General features: G+C 37.8%; 2 protein-coding genes and 1 long non-coding RNA gene across 6 annotated transcripts; all 3 read right to left on the reverse strand.

Annotated features, from left to right (window-relative positions):
- Positions 1-2,246: 2,246 nt before the first annotated feature.
- Positions 2,247-10,780, reverse strand: LOC141591726 (jasmonate-induced oxygenase 4-like). Its single transcript, XM_074412157.1, has 4 exons — positions 10,193-10,780; positions 4,036-4,283; positions 3,364-3,691; positions 2,247-2,685 (listed from the first exon to the last, which is right to left on the reverse strand). Exons 2-4 carry the CDS (start codon positions 4,212-4,214, stop codon positions 2,443-2,445), a joined length of 750 nt encoding a protein of 249 aa, XP_074268258.1. The 5' UTR covers positions 4,215-4,283; positions 10,193-10,780; the 3' UTR covers positions 2,247-2,442.
- Positions 10,781-11,122: 342 nt separating this feature from the next.
- Positions 11,123-16,689, reverse strand: LOC141591727 (light-inducible protein CPRF2-like). Of its 4 annotated transcripts, none has more exons than XR_012520975.1 (5): positions 16,631-16,689; positions 16,469-16,548; positions 13,345-13,441; positions 11,797-12,624; positions 11,123-11,407 (listed from the first exon to the last, which is right to left on the reverse strand). XR_012520975.1 is itself a non-coding variant. In XM_074412159.1 (5 exons), the coding sequence occupies exons 2-5, from the start codon at positions 16,502-16,504 to the stop codon at positions 11,389-11,391; spliced, it is 342 nt and encodes a 113-aa protein (XP_074268260.1). In that variant the 5' UTR covers positions 16,505-16,548; positions 16,631-16,689; the 3' UTR covers positions 11,123-11,388. The 4 variants fall into 4 exon arrangements, 3 of the variants coding, with proteins under 3 accessions (XP_074268260.1, XP_074268261.1, XP_074268262.1); XM_074412159.1 differs by having other exon boundaries at positions 12,435-12,624; XM_074412160.1 differs by lacking the exon at positions 16,631-16,689 and having other exon boundaries at positions 12,435-12,624; positions 16,469-16,555.
- A 279-nt stretch (positions 16,690-16,968) lies between these two features.
- LOC141591728 (uncharacterized) lies at positions 16,969-17,665 on the reverse strand. Its single transcript, XR_012520976.1, has 3 exons — positions 17,515-17,665; positions 17,175-17,296; positions 16,969-17,056 (listed from the first exon to the last, which is right to left on the reverse strand). It is a non-coding gene; the product is annotated as an uncharacterized LOC141591728 (long non-coding RNA).
- Positions 17,666-24,284: the final 6,619 nt, after the last annotated feature.

Below are 24,284 nucleotides of genomic sequence, written 5' to 3' on the forward strand. Positions count from 1 at the left end.
GCGAAAGTCTGAATTAATTATATGAGTTACGAACTCGAATCACAAACGGGATTCTGGATTAATTACAAAGAACGAAAATAAGGAATTAAAACCCAAAAATAAATCAAAACAATATACAAAGACCGAAGTTAAGGGACTCGATATGGAAAAAACGAAGCTCGTAAACCCGAGTTTGAATTGATGGCGAAAACCCGCTAATATAGTCTATAAGGGATTAAGGCCGAAAAAGGTTGATAAAATTAGGTAATAAAACTAAATTTGAAAATAGTTTGTCGAAATAAGAAGAAAAGAACTAAGAAGGCGAAAAAAGCATAAACCCGAGGAAGAAGAAGAAGTTCAGCAACTCATGGCAGCCCCTGGAATAGGCGCATCAGATGCTGCGGCCAGTTGATCTGAATCTTCCCCACGTCAGATCGTTGTTGTTTCCGTCAAAAGGTTTTTAAAGGTTGATTTTCAAGAAATATTATGACTTAATGAGTATTTTACGACATAGATTCTTACAATATATTACTCCCTCCGTACCACACCAAAGGCAACGTATGGAAAAAAGCATTATTTAAGAAAAGGTGGAAAAAGTAAGGGTAAAGAGGGAAAAAATAGGTGAGGTATGTAATTGTGGGTTTAATTGTGGGTTGATAGGTGGGATATGTAATGACATTTTGTGTAAATATCAAATGAGTATAAGGATAACTTGGTAATGTTGTGTGCCAAATAAGGAATGTTACCTTTGGTGTGGTACGTCCGTTTATAGTAATTTTTACGTTTGGTGTGGTATGTCCGTTTATAATAAGTTTTACCTTTGGTATGGTACGGAGGGAGTACAAATTAACAAAACACGATTACAATATTGATTAGGTGTGGTAGTGGTCAAATTGGTCGCTCATGCAAAACGAGACTGGTACAGCAAAATGATTCGGGTTTACGTGGTCGAATGGATCAAGCACGTAGACGTCGGTACCAATAGCAAGGACTTAGAATGCAAAGGGAGAAGAGAAGGGCGGACACTCGCATGAAAAATATGTGAGGTGAAGACCTCTATTTATACTAATCACGAGGTGTAGATTTAGGAAAAGATATCCGGAAAATATCTGAAACTGACAGAAAATGAGCCCATGAGAAGGCACTGCGACCGTTCCAAGAGGCGCATCAATCACTGCTTTCTCTCCTAAGGCCTTTTCTCCTCGGCAAGAAAGATTTCTGCGGTTTTAATTAGGAAATAGGGAAGATATGGACTTACTTACTCCGCAGGGTAAGATATTGCGTGGAAAATAATACTAAAATAATATTTATCGCTAATTTACAGAATATTCCGACTCGGACTAAGAAGGTTTTAGAAAATGAAGACAGTTGTTTAATCGGATTTCAAATGTACTCTAATTACGGTCAAAACGACCGTATCGACACGTAGATGACGACCAAGGGATTGACATGACTATTTGAGCTACCACTTGTCGACGGACTTACAAAATATCATGAAATTGCAACGTATGCTAAACATGATACCCAATCATCATTGGGTGGTTTGCGGGAGGTGTAGAAATGAAGTATCTACACACGCGCATTCGTCACCTTAGAAAAACATTCAGCTCGATCCTATCCTTTCGAACCAACTTCACAGCAGCGCTACAACGGGACAAAAAAGTCCTTGCATATGGTCGGATGCCCTGGAGGCAGTCGACCCGGCCCTGAACTGGCAAAGCAAGGACTGAAGCCGGTGCACCTCTCTCTCAAAAAAATTCCTTGTAAGAGCTCAAGCGGGGCAAGGATTCCTTGAACTCCGCAACAGCTGTAAGAGGAAAGTCGCGAAGAAGAGCCTGACTCACGCCGTAAGACGAGGAAGGCGACGACTGCTTGACAAATAAGGGCAAGAACTGGCAACCGGTCGAGTGACTCCACTTTCACTATCAACGCCAGTTGTTATGAGCAAATTCAAGAAATGGATTACACGCTTCGAAAAGTTACGAAGACACACACCCAAATTTGTCTAAATGTGAATTTTGTCGAAGAAGGTGACATTCTTAGAGCATGTGGTTTCTATGGAAGGTGTGTTAGTGATTATGCAAGATGGTCTAGGGCTTTTTTTACGAGGGTTTTGAGAGATTTTTGTGAAGTTTTGTATTAAATGTGTGCTGAATGAGAGAAAACCTACCCTCGAAATGATGGTGAAAGGTGTTTACAAATACCGGTTTGACGAATAGGGGTATTATCTACAACTCGTGAAAACGTCTTTTAGTGGAAAAAAATAGAGTGTCGGAACTCGGAAGTACCATGATTTATATACGAAGTACATAAAATAGTATTACAGCATGAATTAAGTACCGTAGATTTAAAACCAAGATTTATTTAAGGAATGATGAATTTGGTTTGTTTAGGCATAAATGACAATGAGACAAATCCATGGGACTCGCCATTTCTGATGCGTTTATGTAGTGGAAGAGGGTGCTAGAGTTTCAAAGCATCAAGTGTTTTGCGTCCTTGAGAGAGTGCCTCAAAGAAAATGGTCCTAAATTCGTCAGTATCCAACTTCCGGTACAATTGGGGATGCTGCTCATTAATCAATTCAGTAACTGGTCCGATCTCCTTCTTGTCCTCAGAGGTGAAAAATGCAGCCACTGATAACCTATCCTTTTCGGAATTTGTCACAACCCTATGGATTACGCTCTTAAATATCCCATTTGTCATAACCTGCAAAACGCAATCCATGCTGCGAGATTCATGAATGTTTCTTGTTTAAGTCGTCGTTTTACCTTTATTTAAAATATCACCATACACTTCTTCAAAAAAAATAAAAATATCACCATACACACAAAAAAAAAAAAAAAAAAAAAAAAAAAAAAAAAAAAAAAAAAAAAAAAAACGGGTAAACATAATCAATAAACAAGACTGCAATGGGAACATATTTGCCAGCTCTACCTGACTACTTCTCTTAACATTATTTCAAAATTCAAATATTAATGTGTATTGGAGTAGCATGTAAGGTGACAAAAATTAGGTGATTAGAGACAATTATTAGGTAATAAACATTTTATTTTGTAAACTATTAGTCCCAAAGTCGTTTAACAAATACGGAGTATTATTTCCACAAAATTACTTCCTCGGTTGGTTTCTGTCATTTGTTCACTTTTTCCTTTTAGGTATCTTAGTTAATTGTTTACCTTTTTATTTTGAGAATACTGTTGATGAACAATTTGGTCCACTTGTCATCAGATAATTAATCCTCTCCTCTTTTCTTAATCTTGACGAAAGGAGTAAATAATAATTTCATTTATTTACCAAACCGAAAGTTTAGGTGATTCGAAAATGATGATCCTCATAATTCATAAATAATAACCCGAAAAATAGTGAGACAGATAATAGACGAACCTCTCCTAAATCACCCAAATTGATGAGCAATGCACCAGGAATAATGGGAACATTGTACCATATATCATTTTTAAGGACTTGAAGGCCAGCAACTTGAGCATCTGGTAAAAGAATAGTCATAGTTGAACCATCAGAATGTGCTTTAACCCCAAGAACACGTTCAGGGCTTGGACAACTTGGGTAGAAGTTAAACCCTCCACTCATTGCCATTTTCCGACCTTGATTCTTTATGAAACAATCTTCTTCCAGCTTCAGAGATCTTGCCATTGCCTTGTAAATTGCCTCTGAAAATCTTGTTAATTTCTTCGAATATTCGTCTATTATTTTGCTGCAAATTTTGTCACAAACATGTCATATGTAAATAATGTATGTCCCCATATATTTACCCTAACTCAATTTGTGTATACTTATATTACATGCTTTTGTCTCTTGTTTCACAATTCACATGAATGATTAGATAATAAAACTCCAATCCCTTATCGTCCTTATGTGGGAAATATTACCGAGTGAGTAATAATACATGAGCTCTTGATGACCCTGAACGTACTCGACCCTTTTGACAAGTCCCATGCATTGTAATAGTCATGTTTGTAATAATTTTATTTACGAAATAAACTAGAATATTATTAAGAATTAAAATTTAACAAAAGATAGGCTAATAATACTATGTACCTAAAATTTGCAGGTTTTTGTGGCCAAAATTTGAGTTTCCGATTTTCTTCTGGTTGAAGATTAAGAAATAGCCTATCGCTCCAGTAGTTAGTTTGGGATCTTGATCGTCCCAAATTAGCAGCATAGCCTTGCACTTTCTCATCGGAAGAAGAATACTTAATCTTCTCTTCCAAAGGCATGTTGAAAAATTGCTTGGAAATTTCAAAAACATCTTGAAGAAATGAGTTGTCGATCCCATGATTAATCACCTGTTAAAACACAATCATCTATAAATATATTTAAAAGATACAGAGTAAAATTGAGGAGTATACGTACCATGTCAATCTTTTATAAATGAAATTGGTAAATGTTTTGGTAAAAATTTACCGGGTTATCGATTTAATTTGTGAGTGATAGTGATTAATCTATGGCCAATTAATATTTGATTGTGACGAATATAATGAATGAATGAGCAACGAAATAAAAATATGACACAAGGAACTTTTTGGTGACGCGGAAAACCCGATGTGGGAACAACCGCGAGGGGAGTCGGAATCCCACCAACTTTGCACTATAGTCGAGACGGAATGATTCAAGTAAGGAAATACAAGGTTGGTTTTGCTAGCGGATTGTTGCTAAATATAGACGGAGAGTTGAGAAATAATGCGTAGAATTTGCTTGGTCAGTTCGAATGCCCCCCTTTGCGTTGCTCTTCAAGTGCCTTATATAGTTGCTTAAGTCAAACCCAGAGTCATCCCTGTTTCTGCTCCTATATCCTTGGTCAACCCATGAGAATAGGGGTTTGTTATTTGACTTGGTTGATACCCACTTTGTTGCACGTGTAATATCTCACTTCAATATGTGTTTGTTCTCTTTTGATCCCACGACTCTCCACTTGCCACGTCAGCGATTTTTTCTTCTTCCCATCCGCCACTAATTCTTTGCCACGTCATGGATGATAAGAAATGTATTTTTTATTCCTAACAATTGCCCCCAAATTTCCGTCTCAAATGACTTTAGGCGGGAATTTCTGTTTGCGTCGTCGAGAACTGGCGAGGTTTTAGCAGTTACCCGGATGTTGCAACTTCTCCAATTAATATCCCTCAACCGCCCACTCAATGCCCCACTTGCCCTCAAACTCCCCCCCTTTATTTTAACCCCTCGGTATCCCCCCATCCTTCAACCTCTCTCACCTTTCCCATCATTAATCCACTTCTTTGATCTCTTCATTAATCAGAAAAATTGTCATCTTCTCCGGCCGTTTGTAGCAGGTACCTAGCCTTCTTGCTCCTTTCTTTTCTTCGTTTTCCTTCTTCTTGTTTTTCTTTCTCCACTTTGTTATGTCTCATCAAACCGCCTCCTCCACTTCTGCTGCGGATACTCCGGCGCCGTCCGATCTTTTCCTCTCCGGCGGTGTCTTGTCTGCTAAACACTCCTGCGACTCCGACTTCACCACGGAGGACCTTGCTTATATTAGGAAGACATTTGGTTTGAATGAGGATAATCTGCGTCGTATGAATGAGGATAATCTGCGTCGTCTGGGTTCGTAGTTGGGTAGTTATGTTGGTAGGGATGATGCCGCTTTTCCATAGATGGAACGAGCGGTTCGTATTCGAGTATTACATGACATCAGAAAGGCACTTCGACCTTCTGTTGATATTCGAATGCCGAATGGGAAAGTGACATCGTTTGATTTTAAGTATGAAAGACTGCCCATTTATTGCTACGGGTGTGGTGTATTGGGACATGGGGAGAAAAATTGTGAGGAAGGACCATATGAGGAGGAGGAGCTGAGGTTTGGTGATAAACTGCGGGCTTCACCCTGGAAGGGTGGTAAGGCGGGAGTGGCGGAAGGAAAGAAGACTAGTAGGGATTTAAGACCGGACTTTGAAGAAGAGTATAAGCGGAACGAAAACGAGATGATAGAAAAATTACGACGTTTTGCTTTATCGAATACCCATAGAGTTAGAATGGGAAATACAAGACTTGAATTGAGTAGTGTAGTAGATAAGGAGGCAGGCTTGGTTAATACCGGTATTGTGGAGAAGGATATGGCACCTGTGGAGTGGGGGCAGGGTGTGGTCACGAGAGGGGATCCATCGGTTGAGCTAGTGGCGACAGTTGAAGAGGAGAAGGAGGACAGGAGGGGTACTACGGGGGAGCTATTTCATAAAGGTGGGGGTTATACAATGGTGGTTGCAGGTCAGGGGTCGAAGTGTCGAAGTGGGCTTGAATGGTGGGGGTGTTGTGTCCAAGCCTGGGAAGAAGTGGCAGCGACAACTGCGACATGAGGGTGGTACTAGTGTGGATGATGAGCGAAGTCCTTACAATTTGATGTTAAATGAGAATCAGGATTAGGGAAGAGGATGAGGTAGGGGTGACGAATGTATCGAAGAATATATGATTCACAAGGATGCGACAAGAGGGTGGGACTAGTGTGGATGATGAGCGAAGTCCTTACAATTTGATGTTAAATGAGAATCAGAAGAGGGTTAGGGAAGAGGATGAGATGGGGGTGACGAATGTATCGAAGAATACTATGATTCACAGGGATGTGACGATGGTAATATCTGAGGCGGAGGTTGATTCAGTTCAACCCCGCCGGGCCCAATGAATCTCTTGAGCCTTAACTGCAGGGGGCTGGGCAACCCCGCTGCAGTGGGCGGATTAAGAAATTTATTCCGACGGGAAGCGGCTAGTATTGTATTTTTGTGTGAGACGAAGTTAAGTAGTGGGGAAATGCAGAGAGTGTGGAGAAAGTTTGATGGCTTTGATGGGGTGGCGGTAGATAGTGTGGGGAGGTCGGGTGGTCTTACTATGTTATGGCGTAGTAATATTACTTGTACTCTTCGGTCTGCTTCCGTACATTATATGGATTTTGATGTGGAGTTTGCTGAGGAGAAGTGTCGTATTACCGATTTTTATGGTTGGCTTGCTATACAGGATAAACATCTTTCGTGGCAGCAGCTTCGTCTTCTGGCAAGTCAATCGAAGGAACCATGGCTGTGTATTGGTGATTACAACGAGGTTCTGTATTCTACTGAGATGAAGGGTGGTCTTCGAGCCAGTGGCACCGGGTAAAAATCTAAACTCATACCTCCCGATTTACCCACGAGCCACCTATGTCATAATTTGCTCATTACTTTTTTTAGATAAAATGTAGTTTTAATCACTATTAATTTCCGCAAATTTTCATTTTCATATTTCTTGTTTACGATTTTATATAAAAGTTAATAAAGACACTATAGAAAGTCATAATAATATGTAATTTTTTTTATAATTGATGAGTAAGCGGGTATTAGGTAGGTATGATATAAAATCCAACTCTGCCACCCATGGCTGGTGGAATTTTTGTACCCGTATCCGCCTGACCACCCGCGGAAGCTATACCCGTACCCGCCCTAATTGAGGGAGGTGTGGGGTGGTATCCGCTTATATACCCGCCCGTTAACATCCCTACTTCTCTCAACCTCGTCATCTCCTTCCCCACCCTTACAAACACCGGATTTTGTGTTTTTGAAAGAAGGGGAGGAGATCTCGATGGTCGAGGAGAGTTTTTAAGAGTTGGAGGTGGTGGTTGATGAAATTCCGAAGAGTGTTGGATGGGGGTCGAGGAAAGAGTAAGGTGGCTGAGTTGGAGCGTCGCTGATGCTGGGTTGTCGCCGGCGTCGATAGTGGTTCTAGACGGGTGTGATAATAGGAATAATTATAATAGTTGGGCCTCAACCATCACCTTAAGGTTTTGGTTGAGATGGTTCATCCATCATGGTATCAGAGCAATCGTGACCTTTGGTCACGGGTTCGAATTCTGGCAACCTCAAAACTCCTCAAAAACTCTCGAAGTGGAATTTCAGCACACGGTACGGGGGAGCCGGTGCACAATTAACCACTCTCCAAGCTCAATGGACATTTGAGTGAGGGAGCGTAATAGGAATAATTATAATAGTTGGACCTCAACCATCACCTTAAGGTTTTGGTTGAGATGATTTATCTATTATGTGATTGGTGGTGGTTTGGGTTTGGATGGATTTGTAGTGGTTTCCCGTTTGGGTTGTATGTTAATTATTCCCTTTGATTTATTCAACCAAACAAACAAGTACATTAAAGGGAAACCAGTCCCTTTCCCCTTATTTCCCTCTCCAATTCCCATTACCTTTCTATAATGTGAATCAAACGCCCCTTAATTAATAGAGGGGTGCTAGTGTGTTACCATTTACCAACAATCTCAAACCTATTTTCTTTGTGTTACCAAACGGCCCCTTAATTATTAGGTGTGTTACTAACATTCTGTCCAACCTATTCTCTTCACCCTCTCACAAAACCGACTAAACTAATATATATCGGGTGGGGGGATAAGACAAGTAGATCAAGGTAAATAGACGATATTTTAACCGATTGTGAGAGAAGAAGGTAGAAGACAAGGTTATTAAGAGAAGGTAGATAATATTTTCCTTCATCCCATTTTTATTGTCCCCTTTCCTTTTAAATGTTATCCCACTTTTATTATCTCATTACTAATATAGTAATGAAAACTTTAATTATCCAATATTGTCCATTGATAACTTACTAAAATACAACCACCATAAAATGAATATCGTAACTCTTTCTTTAATTTGTGAGGTAAAGTTGATAATCCACTAGTTTTCTTAAATCCTCCCCAAATAAAAAGAGGAACTATAAAAATAGAATGGAGTATAGCATAAAAAGGATAGATACAAAAGGCGCAATTTTTTCTCGTTTCTTAATCTTATCCAACACGAATTTGTATTTGATAAGATGTATAAATAGACTTTGTTGAATAATTGCTTTAAAATAAGTTTTAATAATTTAAATTAATTTAGTTATTAGTATTTTATCATTGTTAGGGATATGGAATGATGGAGTATCTTGTTACTTTAAAAATGTAGAATAATCTCTCAAGAAGTTTATTGATTCACCGTCTCAACCTACTCATTTTGTTATGGTGTGAGTAGGGGACTAGGTCCACACGTCCATGTAAAGTCAACATTTAATGTTTTAGTGCCTTTATTTAAAGATTAGTTATTAATTAGTGGGTTTATTATGTTTAGCTAAAGTTTAGGTTATGTTAATTAAGCCTAGGGTTGTTAATGAGACGAGACAACTCGCGAGCAATTCGAACTCGGCTCGGTCAAAGCTCGGCTCGTGTGAGCTCGGCTCGGGCTCGGGCTCGGCTCGAGAGCATAACGAGTCAAGCCGAGCAAACGTTGGCTCGGCTCGAAAAGCTCGTGAGCAGCTCGAACTTGTGTAATTAGATGAGATATTACTCATATTTTATAAAAATATTTTGTCATGATTATATATTTGTATCATACATATTAAAAATGTCTTATTAATTTTCCAATATTTGTATATAAAACTTTCGAGTCTGGTTATTGAACACATCGAGAGAGAAAATGACAATTCAACAATTATATATAGGCTCGAGTTGAGCTCGAGTTTGGCTCGAGCTCGCAAGCTTGATAACGAGCACAATTTTTTCAAGCTCGGGTAAGCTCGAGATCGGCTCGAACTCGTGTTTTACTTTATGAGCACAAGCCGAGTAAGGCCAAGCTGGGGCTCGGTCGGCTAGTTAACACCCCTAACATTTAAGCCTATAAGTTGTTAATTAAGCATAAGTTGTAAGTTTTCTGTTGCATTGCAAATGATGTAGTAGCTTTTCCTTTCACAAAATATTCTATTTGCTTTTTCATATGCATCTCAAATCTCCAATAGACTTAGATCAGAAGCAAACTACTCCCTCCGTCCCGGTCATTTGTTGTCCTTTGGTTTTGGCACAAAGACCAAGGAAAGAGGAGATGGTCAATAGCTAAATGACAAGTGGAACAAATTGAGTGTGAATATCAAATTACTAATCAAGTTCATTCTTAAAATAGAAAGGACAACAAATGACTGAGACACCCAAAAATGGAAAAGGACAACAAATGACCGGGACAGAGGGAGTATTTTTTTTGGGTTGCAAACATGTGATTTGTGAACCCATTAACACGCACACGCCGACGCACTGCACGTTTCTCCTTTTAGATGTAGAAAACTTTCAAAACTGAATTCCTTTTGAAAACTTGTTATTTGTTCCACTTGAATTTTGTTTTAGTATCTGATTATGCATAGAATAGAAGGTTAATAAATGAGGACGAAGAGATCAAGTAGTCGAGAATACCTGAAAGTAACCCCAGTTGGAGAGAGCAGAACGGAGCTTTTCAAGTTCAGTGTCGGCGACAGCGGGAAGCGTTGAAAAGAGAAGTGGAAAATCAATAAGAAGAACATCACTCCATTCTTGAGGGACATCAACACCTTTGGAAATGTCATCTTTGTGAAGGAATTCCTCCGGTACTTTACCAGTTTTCGCAACCTCTTGAATTATAATTTTTGCTAATTCTTCTTTGTCAACCTTACTCTCATCACAAACTCTCCCTTATGACGGAGATACCCGTCGCAAATTTGCGACGGGTACCATTTTGTCTCACACAAAACCCATGGGGGTGAGAGAGAGAGCACATGGGGTGGTGCCCACCTTGTCCCCTCTACCCATTTCCACTCACATAATACCCGTCACAATATCCGACCCGTCGCAAGGAAGACTTAGTGTACTCTCATTGTTTGCCATGTTAATGGCTATGCGTCACTCAAAGATCAATCACTCGAACCTTTTTACTAAATGGACAAATTTCCTACACATTTGTAGACCGGCCAGTTCCAAAAGATTTGTAAGGCTCCTGTGAATCTTGTCCACACATCATTTTTTTTTTTCCTTTTTGGTTCAAATGATTTGTAGGGCTCCTGTGAATCCTGTCCCCATAACATTTGTTTTTTCTTTTTGGTTCAAATGAGCGTACTTATGTCGCGAATGAAAATCGAACCCCAACTTCATGGTTGGAATAAGAGAGTTTTTAGCACTTGGGCTAATTCTTGCGTTGTGCAACATTTTTTTTTTCTTTTTGTACTGCACTCTTATCTTTTTCTCAAACTAGTTGTTGCACCGCGCCCTATCGGGCGCGGTGCCCCAATTTGGTAAAATGCTTTGAGGAAGTAAGGCGGAAGTATAACAACAAAATGTGACATGGTTTTTTGTGGTATTATTCAGCATGGATGATTCTAAGGGATCCCTTGATTCCCTGAAATTGATTTTTGCTGATTTAGAGTAAAGTGTTGCACTGTTTTACATACCTGAAACTTGTTATTACAATCGGACTCTTAAAATAACCGAATACATAATTACATAGACCACTATAACCTAATTTATAGTAACGATCATTGTTAGAGTACGTTGACAAATTAGAAATATTAGATATTTATCTTCTAATTCTCATTCTCGTTCTCATCATCCTTAATCTTTCACTTCTTCATGTCCTTCGGCTATTTCCATTTTACTTGGCTGTCAACAACTAACAATAATCATTAACTGGGACAAAATACTAACAAAGACCAGCAAACCATAGGAATGCACTAATAATGTATAATTTAGTCCCTTCCTTCCTCAAAGATTACTCTAGTCCACTTTTGTCATGTGCAACACGATTGTCCTCAGCATTACTTTAGTCCTAGCACCACTCTTTCTACTACTTTAAATATCGCCCCCACTTCACTCCAGTGGTCAACCAAATCAATTCTGAGCATTAATTTCTTCAAATAGTGTAAATGTGTTATGTTTGATTTATGAAACAAGTACTATGTATTTTGAGAAAATATCGACCAAAAGTGACATCACTCGACCATAGGAGCAATATAGATGGAAGGGAGGGGAGTAATAACCAGTAAAGTTACCGAGATAAATGCATAATTTGGCCCTTAATGTACATCGACGCTTCAATAAAGTGGAGTTTTCAACTTTCACCGAGATACCTATATACCATGCACGAGTTCACCAAAATTGACAAGATAAATGGCAAGACTTAAGAGGACTCCGATCAATTATTTTAGGTGAGAGAAACCTGGGTCTCGAGTTCGATTAAATGTGCTTGTTTTCTCCTCCTCGATTGCCTACCTGACTCTCTATTTGAAAGCATTCTAATTTGCAAAACATTTATTGGCAAAGTTAACTTGTGAATACAAAAACTATGGGGATCTCAGAAGCTCAGAGACATGACCGACCAAGATAAAGAAAGATAAGCAAAATGAAGGTATTATTACCAAATTTTGACTCATCTATGGCGGAAAACTATTTGGCAAGAGAGAGAGCTAGAAAGCCATAACCTAACACAATATTTTATTTTTTATTTTATATGCATGTTACTTCGAGCCAACACTTTGGCTACATGACAAGTACTCCTATCTTATACGCACTTTGACACTTCATTTTAGGCCACTAATATTTTTAACATAAATAGCCAATTCTGACACGCTTGGAGCTTGAAAACTGAAAGAACGTTTATCATGAAAACTGTTCTAAGAATTGCGCTCACCTCCTGACACGCTTCACATCAGTAGGATCCATGTTATCAGTTGTTTCATTTTCACCCTCTACTTCTTTGTCATCTCGACCGCTTTCCGACGAATAGCTTGTTGCCTGCTTTGCACGAACAATGGGTCGCTTTTGCATGGCAGGGAGGGAAGGAATTCCAATAGGCCCTCCATCATTTTTATCTATGGACCCTAAAAGTGCAGTTATAATTCGTATAAGCTGAAGCCATGATTGATAATACTTTTACCATACACAATTTATAGAACTAACCAAAGAGGAAAACAATGGCGGCAATCGCACATGGTATTTATAATTTCATCAAACATGCTTCCATCATTATCAAGCAAAGCAATTTCACCTCTAAGTATTCACAAGGTTTTTATTTACTTTTTCCTCGCCGGAATCTATTATTCGTCATACATGATTATATGGTCTTATCAAGTAAACAAGTATTCTAATTTGGATTGCCCAAAGCTGCAACCCTATGCTCAAAAATACGGACATAGAACAACTACTCTGCGGGGATGTGTCAAGGCTAATTGCTTTATCAATTACCAAAGATCAATAGTTGTCATACATACATCTCATCTCAATTCATAGTCACTTTGTACCAAAACTCTTGAAACTAAAGAAGAATATGGAGTTAAGCTCACACTCACCCTAATAACCGACAACGCATTCTACAAAGAAGCCAGGAAAGAGTACAACCGTACCACTCCATCTACAATGTAAAATTTCTAACAATATACACCCTCTATCCCAATTCTTTGTTTTACCATTTTTATTAGTTATGACGGGTATTTTAATCAAAGGTAAAAAAATAATTGGGACAAAGGAGTAGTACACACTACATAAATTGAACATGCACTTGATTATCTATAAGCCAAGAGAGTAAAGTGGGGTACACCAACCTTTACATGGAGCACGGGGTCCTGATTGAGAATCTGCAGAGCATTGTGTTGCGCTTTCAGTCGCAGTAGTAGAACCCTGATTTATTACAAATGGTGCCTAGTGACATGAAGGACGAATCAAATTAAGAATTAAATTAAGAATTAACAAAATTGACAAACCAGAAAGAAAATACTTAAAGATTGAATAAGCACCTAAACAAGCACACATAAAGCATATATGGAATAGTTGTAGTATGAAAGATACCATGAGAAATAATAAAAGAAACAAGCGTGATCATTGGAGTTATGACTTTATGTTACCAATAGACACACCAAAAGAGAGTACTTTTCAAATTTCATTAATTAAGCACGTGAATAAGAGAAGGTTAGACGGTAGGAATAACCGCTACACATGCACCATGGAGCAGAAGCAACTTATACCCTACAAGTACAGCACCAAGGCCTCCATTTTTTGGGTCTTTGTGTACCGAGGAGAAGGGGGCTCATAAGTAATAGGTCACAATAGAGGTCATTCTTTTTTACTTTCTCCGTTTGCTTTTATGTGTTTCTGCCATTTGGTTAATTTGTGGCACATTATTTTCGGAAAGCAGGCAATTTGTATGTCACAAACTTAACAAAGAATTACGAAGTTTACTCCCTTTAGTCGCCAATTGAGGATCAACACTTTTGATGAAGTGCAGTTGCATCTACCATAATTAAGTAGTATTAATGCTATCAAATATGGTTCCTTAAAGCCCTATCGAATATGAATACACCTACACATGACCTCATGAGTCATGATCCTAAGCATCGAGCTTGGTATATCTTCCCCCATATCCTGCAATTGAACATCACAGTCAAATGAAGGCCAATCCGGTCAAGTATAGTAATAGTCAAGCACATGCTACTCCTTCAAACAAACCAAGCAGGGACTCTCTCCCTCACCTTATCCATGTCTTCTCCTTCCCTCTACCCCTCCTCCCACCTCCCCCCTCGATAATCTATAGTTGTGAGAAGAAGCAAGGAAATTTCGGAGTAAATACAAACCATTCTTCACAGAAAAACCCAACTTAAAAAAATTTTAAAAATAAATGCCAAGTGTACATTATTAAGCTACCATGAATCCATATATAGTGCAATGAAGTAATACCTGACAATTTAGTTGTAGATCTCTCCAATTAATCCCCAACACACATTACCAAACACTCCACCACTTGCAAAATGACATCTTTCCAAATTCACTTACATCAATTTGACTTGAAATACTAAAATAAAATGTAAAGTCCAAACAGCTATACTACTTACAACCGACCTATGTAAATGATACAAAGGACTCCAAGGACCAACATCCGGGCTGTAATCTAGTTTAATTGTTGAAATAACTTAATAATCATTGACCTAACCGATATCCATCCCTTTCTCAAATTGATATCCAACACTTTTCTCTTTGAAATGAGACAGTGTGAAATGTTATCTTATACAACTGTACATCTAAGAGATGGATACACCTATGTTTAATGAGCTTCACCCATGAATTTTCATGCTTTGCACGACACAGTGTACGCCTCTTTTAAGCACGAGTCCATTTCTTATCATGGTTATCAAAGGGCAAATCTAGGGCGTCTAAATGATTAGCTCTCATATAAGCTTTCTCAAAGACGGAATAATAGATGTTATGCAATCTTCAACATCAACACAAAGAGCGGGTTCTCCGAAGTAATTGATCGTAACCACAAGAACAACCAAGCTAAGCCTTATCTCTAAAGTAACCGAGGCTTCTCAATCTTGCCTAGCATCATGGATTTCTCCGACTTAATCGAGTTAGCTATACTATTCTAATATATATGAGAAATTAAAAAAAAAACTCTTGAGATGGAAAAAAAATGAGGTATAATCTTAGCGCCCCCTCCGACGCCGGTATGATAACAAGGTAATTCATTATTACAGGAAAACTCATTTGCGATTGGCTAATATAAACTCTTCTTTGAATCCGTTAACAGCAAAAACACCGTGGGAAAAAATGTGTTGACGAACTATTGAAAGCCCACCAAGAAGCTTGCGGTACTTTTATGGTGTGCAACATCATTGGAGGTTGTTGCCACTGGTTTTTCTTCATAAACCATTTGTCATTCGAAGTTATAACTGGACTTGTTATAAGACAAAGTATCGGGGGTTTCCTGGTGGAATTTTAAGAGTTCCTCTAAACAAATCGTAGCTATTCGTTGGATCGTTGAAGCTGACTTCCGCCTCAAAACGACCGGACCAAAAATAATCTATATCCGAGAATCATTTGACCAAATAAATCCAAAGATACTAAACAATAAAACCAATCAACAAGAAAGAAAATGTTACCATAGAAAAGAGTAAGCCTTCAGTTGAACCATGAATGATTGCTCAAAAACAATTAAATGCGTGAAACCAATCAACAAGAGAGAATAAGTTACCGTAGAAAAGAGCAAATCGATCCTCGTGAGGAGAAATAGAATAAATCCACAAGCAAACTAACAAAGACATATACTTTGTCCCAAATTCCACCATCTCCCACTCTCCATGCCCTTTCCCCCCTCTACCCTCACAATCTAAACATTCTAATTAAAGACACGATGATACTCCAACAAATTCAAGTGTCAAAACAAGATAGCCCAAATTGCATGACAGAGCACAACCGACAGACTGTCCTTTGCATTAATATCTTATTTCCTTTTTTATATTTCTGAATATCATTGAGAAGAATACTTAAGCTGCTAATAGACTGGGGGCTCTCTTGGTTCATACAAAAAAAGAAGGATTATCGGGCCGGAAGTTAAAAATTTTGAGCAAAATGGCGATTATTGTTGGAACAACAAATGACAAAGTACGGCGAAACGATTGCGAAAAAGAATTAGACTTTTAAGTCTTGATGAATTAGACAGAGCCACAGACCATTTCAATGAGAATAGAATACCCGGACAAGGCGGTCAAGGGTACATTTGGGTATTTCGATCCTGAGTACTTTCAGTCAAGCCTCTTGTTTACTAAAAAGAGTGATTTTTACAACTTCGTGGGTGGTCTAAGTCGAATTCTAACAAAAGGCAAAAAGGTCCACACTGGAAGAAGATAAAAGCTCAAATGGAAAAAAGAGGCCCTACATGAAAGAAGAACTAACCTTAAAATAATCAGACACTTTATCAATTTCAGACATTTAAAGAGCCTCTTATTTGAATATCCAACTTGGCTATTTCTAGGCTGAGAGGGAATAAAAGTAATGCATCCAGGAGCTTTCTCTCATTAAAACTCATCATGAGAGCAGATCGGGAGTTGACTATACCTAAGGGAATGGAGTCCAAGAGCTTCTTCTCATAGTCTGGTCCTAGTTTTGCAGTCATGCCTGAGGCAATGAACCATGGTGCAATTGCGTTAACCTGAATAAAATTGAGAAATGAAAGTTTTAGATTTCACTGAATCATTGATACTCCATTCTAATCTTTTCCCACCTTTGCTTGTGGCACAAGACGCAGGGGATTAATGCGATAGATAAAAGGTAAGGGTAATGATGAGGGTAAATTAAATGGTCCAGAAGATATACTCCATATGCCTAACTTTTGCTCAATGGGTAAGGGTATCATTTACACCAGGATTAAAGGTTTAAGGATATTTGAGACGCTTACATTGATTCCTCTGCTTGCATATTCCTTCGCAACTGTCTTAGTGAAGCCGATAACCCCAGCTTTAACAGCACTGTAATTGGCCTGTCCTGCATTGCCAATCAGGCCAACAACAGAGGTGATGTTGATTATCATTTTTATAATGATTAAAAAGCCAAAACAAAAACCTATGTAATATGTATAGTAGCCTAATTACTAACGACTGACATGTTCAGAATGACAAGCAGGTACGTCAGGAGTTAAGCCTAAGTGCCTAACGCTCTCTACTTTCCTGCCTTCCTCCCACCTTTCGACGCATCTTCCTCTCACATCCTCCCTCTCAATTCCCACTGTACAACACAACACAACACAACACAACACAACACAACAAAACAATTGAATTTTGGGCAAATCAGTTGAGTTTTGGGAAGAAGCTGAAAAACGATTAATTTGTAATCAATAAGCATATAACATAAAGTGCCAAGACAACTAACTCTTTTCGTAAAAGGCATTTGACAGTACGCACATCCATGCAAATCCCAAATGGGCAACAGGAAATACTACTTACCTAAGAGAGTCGTTCCTCTTGAAACAACACACATGAACTCTAGCTTAGATAAGGAACAACTTCAACAAAGACATTTGCGGTTGACGTGCAGCCATCGCTAAGGCAACCAATAATGTAGGTCAATAACATGGCATATCTGGTTCCGTGCTTCGGCGACAAAGAAACCCCGCAGCCACATACAAATGTCGTTTACATTTATGAATCCAGTTAGCGAATAGTTTCTAACATAATAAAAGAGTCATCTTATAATGATCTTTGAAAGTGAAGGCATTTTCTTTAATTTCCATAAGGGGGCGTCCTTCCCTTCACTAATTTTCAACTTTGGAAGACGACTAAATTATAAGTGTCTTCCTATGGTCGATTGAATTACAAATGGAAATGCAGACCTCTCCCATGCAAAGATATCACCGAATTAGGCTCTAACGCAATTCCTCGATCACGTTATTAATTATCCGGATCACAAATTCAGAATGTGACAAATTATCGAGACTCGGTTACTCTCGGCTTGCTTATAAGTAATTCCTTGGGATGTTGTATTAAGCATTTATCCTTGTATGTCAATATACAAGGAACTGCACGCAAAACTGTTAAGACTGGTTAGTCTCAGCTTGCTTATAAGTAATCTTCTGATTCATACCCCATGAACAAAGATCAAAGGTAACAAAGCAATTTTAAACTTCAAAGTACAACATATATCCCATAAACAAACTATGTGAAATCAGTATAGAGCATTACCCTTACAGTCTTATACAAAGATCTATTCCTTGTCATATAGCTTTTCAAGAGTGATGCGGTGTGCTCCACTTTGCAAGGTTCAATAAGGGTTTGCTCATCCTGTGTCAAATGTGGCGTTTTCGTTGACCAGTTCCATGGCAATGAATTTAATGCCCTTGTAGAGTTGTTCCCCTTCCCTGAATGAAATTAGGGAAAATACTTTAAAAATTGTAAGGATGCAAGAGTACTCCAACAAATCACAACAACCAATGTTTATAATAATATACTGCTTTTGTCTCCCTTAAAAAAGACAATATTCTCAATCTATGTTATTCGACACTTCACTTAATCGCCGTGCGTGCCGTGTCGCGTGTCGTGCACGTGTTGGTGTCCGACACGACATGACACTTCGACACTTCAATTTAGACCACAAAACAGAAAATTCACGCGATACGTATTGGCGTGTCCGAGTAACACATTCTCGCTTAGACAGATAAATAGACACAACATAATCTCAAACAGCTAGACTATTGGGTTTATCATGTTTAAATTGGAAAAGTCATGGCTTGAAGTTTGCATGAAAAAGTAAAATCAGCAATTAAAAAAATGTAAGCAATAGGTTAAGCGAGGACAATCGGTTGATTACTTTGAATTTTTTTTTTTTGAAAGATACGGCATAAGAGTTCACAAGATGATTAGCCGAAACAAGATGAGATACACCGTATATGTTATGATTGATTATTCATTCCAAAAAATTGACCACTTCAATTCTACCAGGTTGTATACATAACCTTTTCGGGACGTTGCAATAGGTTGTATACATTTTCCTCTTGGTATGTTTTTTATATATAATTACAACACTATTCAAAAATTCACCCCAAATGCCTAGCCCTTCTTGTGCCACTTTTAAGCTAAAATAAAATGACATAAAGTAAGTTACTTCGCAATAGGGCTCACGGCCCTACAATACATTGACTTTTCCTAAATTATTATCCAAAAGCAAGCATTGCGCAGATATATAGTCGGAGTACGATTTACTTTGTTAAACTACTGGTATATTCCAATGGCCTGCTACTATCAATAAGTCTCACTTATGACGGATATATCGGTCACAAGTTTGTGACGGGTCAAATATCACTCATATGATAGATAAGACAAAAAGTAAAATACATAGAGAATCACAAATAACTTGTCTTTATCCCTCCATGTGGGTTTTATTTGACCCGTCACAAGCTTGTGACGGATATCGGCCGTCACAAATGAGAATTTGTGTGCTACTATATATATTACTATTACAAACCTCTGATAAACCTTCACACTCGGAAGGAGTAGCACTTTCCAAACCTCCCCCTTGAACTTGTGAGCTTTCAATCTCCTCATCACACATCTCGTCAAGTAATGGCAAGACCAAGGGTGGTTGCCAATCGGGCGTGCGGAACCGAGGTATTATGCACCTTTGACACTCGAAATCGAATTGAAAATATATGCAGACAATCCCAAAGAACAACAAATTAACATATGTAACTCAGATGAAGCCTTTCAAAAGACCAATTGCTCACCTCACAAATCAGAAATATCACCGATTGTCTCCTTCGGATAACCTGTGAAATGTTCAAGTTAATCAAGAGATGTCGAATGAGTGTAGCAAAGAGACTAAAGCTTTTATTTAAGATTGAGAAAAGGGGAATAAATGGATTAAGGGTAATGAGCACAAATTACAAAACATGTAGAAAAAACAAAGCATATACACACCATTACTTCAGGCAAACTAACAAAATATATAGCTTAGCACATTTCACGTTAAAGTTGTGATAAATAGTTAGCTCGCTTGATATACCTTGAGAAATCGATGTGAAGCTAGAGCCTTCCACCAATTAAAAGAGTAGGCCTTCCCAAGGCCATGCAATTGGAGCCTGTGAACTGAGCTTCGACAATTTTCTTTTGACTTCAAAATATAGGGGGGAATAATCAAAAAGGAAAAAGAAAGTCAGTGTCAAAGGAACAATTAAACATTGATGTATACAGAAAAATTAAATATTGAATACTTAGATCATAGTCACAAGTCCTTTAAACTTAGCTGTGGAAGATTCTCTTTTTTATTACACAATTACAGAGTAACAAACAGATCCTCATGAATGAGACCTATTTTTATTTAAGCTTACAAGAATCACAAACTGTGAGTCAAACTGCAGTCATATAGCTATCGAAATATCACTTTGTTCCATGCTATATTAAAGTGCAAGGTATTAAGTAACTCCCAAACTACCATAAACACACAATGAAACTCACACTAAACAGAATCTTAAGAAGTACCATAAGTAATTTAAACACCGTTGATGGCATAAAACCTAAGTATACAAAGATTGTACTATGTCCATCCCATTTATAATGTCCTCTTTTAACTCGGTAGTTAACTTCAACCATCAGTTCTCACTATATAAAATAGTTATAACTTCCATAATAAAAAAAATGAAAACAGTTGTTTCGATAAATCAAAGATGACAAATTTGAAATAGTACCTTAACACGATATGGGGAAATTAATGGTAAATTGACCATCGAAGTTAACAAGATATTATAAATGGGACGGTGGTCGTAGTACCAAGAGTTATTTGGGATGACAACCATCATCATAATATAAAAAGGTACCACCATAAAAACAAATGTGTGCACATAGAAGTGGTGTAACCAAAGAATGGGTGCAAGCAAAAGTGGGACTGTTGCTTTTGTTAACCATTTCTAGTAGTAATGTATTTCAGATTGTTGTTGGGTCAATGAAAGCAGTTTTGCTTCAATGGAAACAAATACATAGTTATGAAAAGAAATGATATTAGTAAGTCGCAATACATCTCGAATCTTAGCCAATAATGAAGCACTTCTCAAACAACACTCAGGAAAAAAGAGGTAGGAAAAGTCAGGCACATAATTACCTTTTTCTCCTTCAACATTATTTTTGCTGCAGCCTGCATTACCAGTTTACCAAAATAAATTAAATGGGATCAACTAATTAATTGCAGTATAAAAATCCGAAAGATCATCAGTAATTTTTAGCGACCTGTGTACAAAGGTATACACCGGGAAGATTCAGATCAATGACCTCCTGCCATTGAGATTTCTTCATTTTCATACAACACATCCCTTATAATTCCTAAAAGAACAATAATTAGTAAGGTCAGAACAAAAATTAGTAAGAGACCTCTATAGTACGTTTTTTTTGTAATATTAATCTGAAGTGACACAAAATGTTCACAGATACCTGTCTTAAACCACCTGATGCTAATGTTTAATTGGTTCCTTTGTCTTAGGTATGTATTTGATCGTCATTGTTGTCGAAAGACAAACAACAGAATCTACATGCAAATGACGATCAAAAAAATATAAGCAGAAAGATAAACAAAAACACAAAAATAACCCAGAAACTGAAAATGGAATAATAAAGACAACTCATTTGAGCCACAAATTATCACATGCAATCAATTAAAACCCAAAAAAAAGCCCCAAATTATTGGGGCGCCATCAATTTAAACCCAAAAACTAAACCTTAACTTATTTAATTTAATTCACAATCAATAATAGATAGAAAGAAAATGAAACGAATCAACAGAGCAACTTACATGCTAAGTGTCCCGATCAGCCGGATTACATTCTTGATCGTCAATTGTTTTTGCTTTGATGAATGAGAGAGATGCTTTGACGGATTTGAGTGCACGTAAAAAGAAGAAAGAAAAAAGAAGAAGATCGCAGTAGAGAGAGAGACAGACGAGAAATAGCAGGCATAAACTAATGGCATAAACTAACAGGGGTAAAATGGGTAGAATTAGCCAAATGTACTGTTCTGGCTACAGTAACAAAGGTTGGGGTTTTTTAAAGAGTATGGATTATGGTTGAAAAATACATAAATTTTCCTTATAAATTGGTTTTTAAAATATTTGTTGATTTGAAGACTCGAATTATAGCAAGATAAGGATTTATACTATGAGATATTTTTCTGTTAAGGCTCGTGTTTCTCATCTAAACATACTTTCGTTATTTTATATCTTCATTATTTATACAATGAGACATTTTTCTGTTAAGGCTAATTCTTGCGTTGTGCAACATGTTTTATACTCCCTCCGTTCCGGTCAATTATTATCCTTTGATTTTGGCACAAAGACCAAGGAAACAGAAGTGAGTTAAGTGACCAATTACTAAATGTCAAGTGGAACAAATTGAGTGTGAATAATCAAATTATTCATTAAGTTCATTCTCAAAATAAAAGGGACAATAATTGACCACGACACCCAAAATGAAAAAGGACAACAAATGATCGGACATTACTCCATAGTTTAGAATAACTGAATACAATAGAGGTGAAGTTTTGGATATATAAATCCTTTATACTTTATCGCAAGACATTTGGGAGAGTGACATACATTCTTGCGTCTTTTTTTTTTATTAGGTAAGAAAACTAGGTTGATCCTCTAGGGTAGGACCAACCTATCTCATCCTTTCGAATGAGGGAGGTAAGTTGAAGCCACCGGCTATCAAACCACCTCGAAAGAGTTGGACATGAATGTCCAATAGTAGCCATGAAGTCAGCAACCTTGTTGGCTTCACGAAAGCAATGTTTAATTATCATTTCATCGAAAAAATGAAGGTCTAATTTCACATCCTTGATAATACTAGAAATTTCCCAAGAAATTTCCCAAGTACCTCGAATTGAGTTAATAACACATAAATTATCACCCTCTACAATTAACTTTGATATTCCTAAGTATTTAGCTGCTAAAATACTTTCTTTTAAAGCGAGAGCTTCCGCAACAAGGATACTATTGGATCCGCACTTTTTTGCTCCCAACAAAACGACTTTACCATTGTGATCTCTTATAGAATATCCTAAAGCAACATTATTACCTTCTATTCTTGATCCGTCAAAATTTAGCTTTAGGAAACCGTTTCTAGGTTTTTCCCACCAAATTTCTTCCTTACTAGAGTTGTTTCTAGCTGACTGTTCTATCTCGGGATTGTTGAGATCCTTAAATCTAGTCACATTCTAGGTCTTAGTGCTATTATTACATAAAGTAATAAGTTTACTGATACTTAAATTAACATTATTAAATATAATATCATTTCTATGAAACCATGCATTCCACCAAATAAAAATAATCTTAAAGAAATCATCTTTTGGAAATAAATCTTTGAGATAATTAAGTTTTGTTAGAAAACTTTGACTTGTAATATTATCATAATTTGACAAAAACTCGTTGAAACTAATAATGTTCAGGTCTTGGATGACAGACCCAATCAAGGGACATTCGTAAAACAAATGATCTTTGTTTTCAATAGGATTGTTGCTGTTGGGCCCAGAATTATCCTGCCTGACCTGACAGAGGCCAGACAATAACTAAAACCAAGTTCCAAGCTAAAGACACCTGAAACCAGGCATTTATCAATTATGGATAGGCACCAAACAGGAAGTTGATGTAAGACAGGCAATAGCTAACCAAGCAGCCTGAAAGGAGAACACGTCAGGCATAAAACAAACGTTGAACAAGCATGGCAGGCAACAACCAAGCAGTTTATATATGCTCCCTACAAACAAGCATGGCAGGCAACAACCAAGCAGTTTATATATGCTCCATAAAGGAGTTCTCACCTTCCTCTGTAACTGCCTGGACTCCTTCCCCGTTCTGTGGATCCTCCAGTTCTCCTCTATCTATTTCATCTGCCTTCTGGATAGAAGGATCTAGCATGTGTGCTATTGGAATGCTGGATAGTTCTGTTGGTTTGAATGTTGCCCCTAGAGTTGCTAAGGCATCTGCTTCCACGTTCTGATCTCTGGGGATCTGTTTAAGCTTGCAAGTTTCGAACTTCTGTTTTAACTCCTTTGCTGCTTTTAAGTATGCAATCATCTTTGAATCTCTGGCTGTAAACTCATCATTCACGTGGTTGACTATTAGTAGAGAGTCACTGGATATGCGCAGGTGCCTGACCCCTAACTCCAGAGCTAGCTTCATTCCTAATATCAAGGCCTCGTACTCTGTTTCATTGTTGGTTGCCTTGAATTCACATCTCACC

The sequence above is a fragment of the Silene latifolia genome, chromosome 7 (assembly GCF_048544455.1).
Source record: "Silene latifolia isolate original U9 population chromosome 7, ASM4854445v1, whole genome shotgun sequence".
Lineage (NCBI taxonomy): Eukaryota > Viridiplantae > Streptophyta > Magnoliopsida > Caryophyllales > Caryophyllaceae > Silene > Silene latifolia.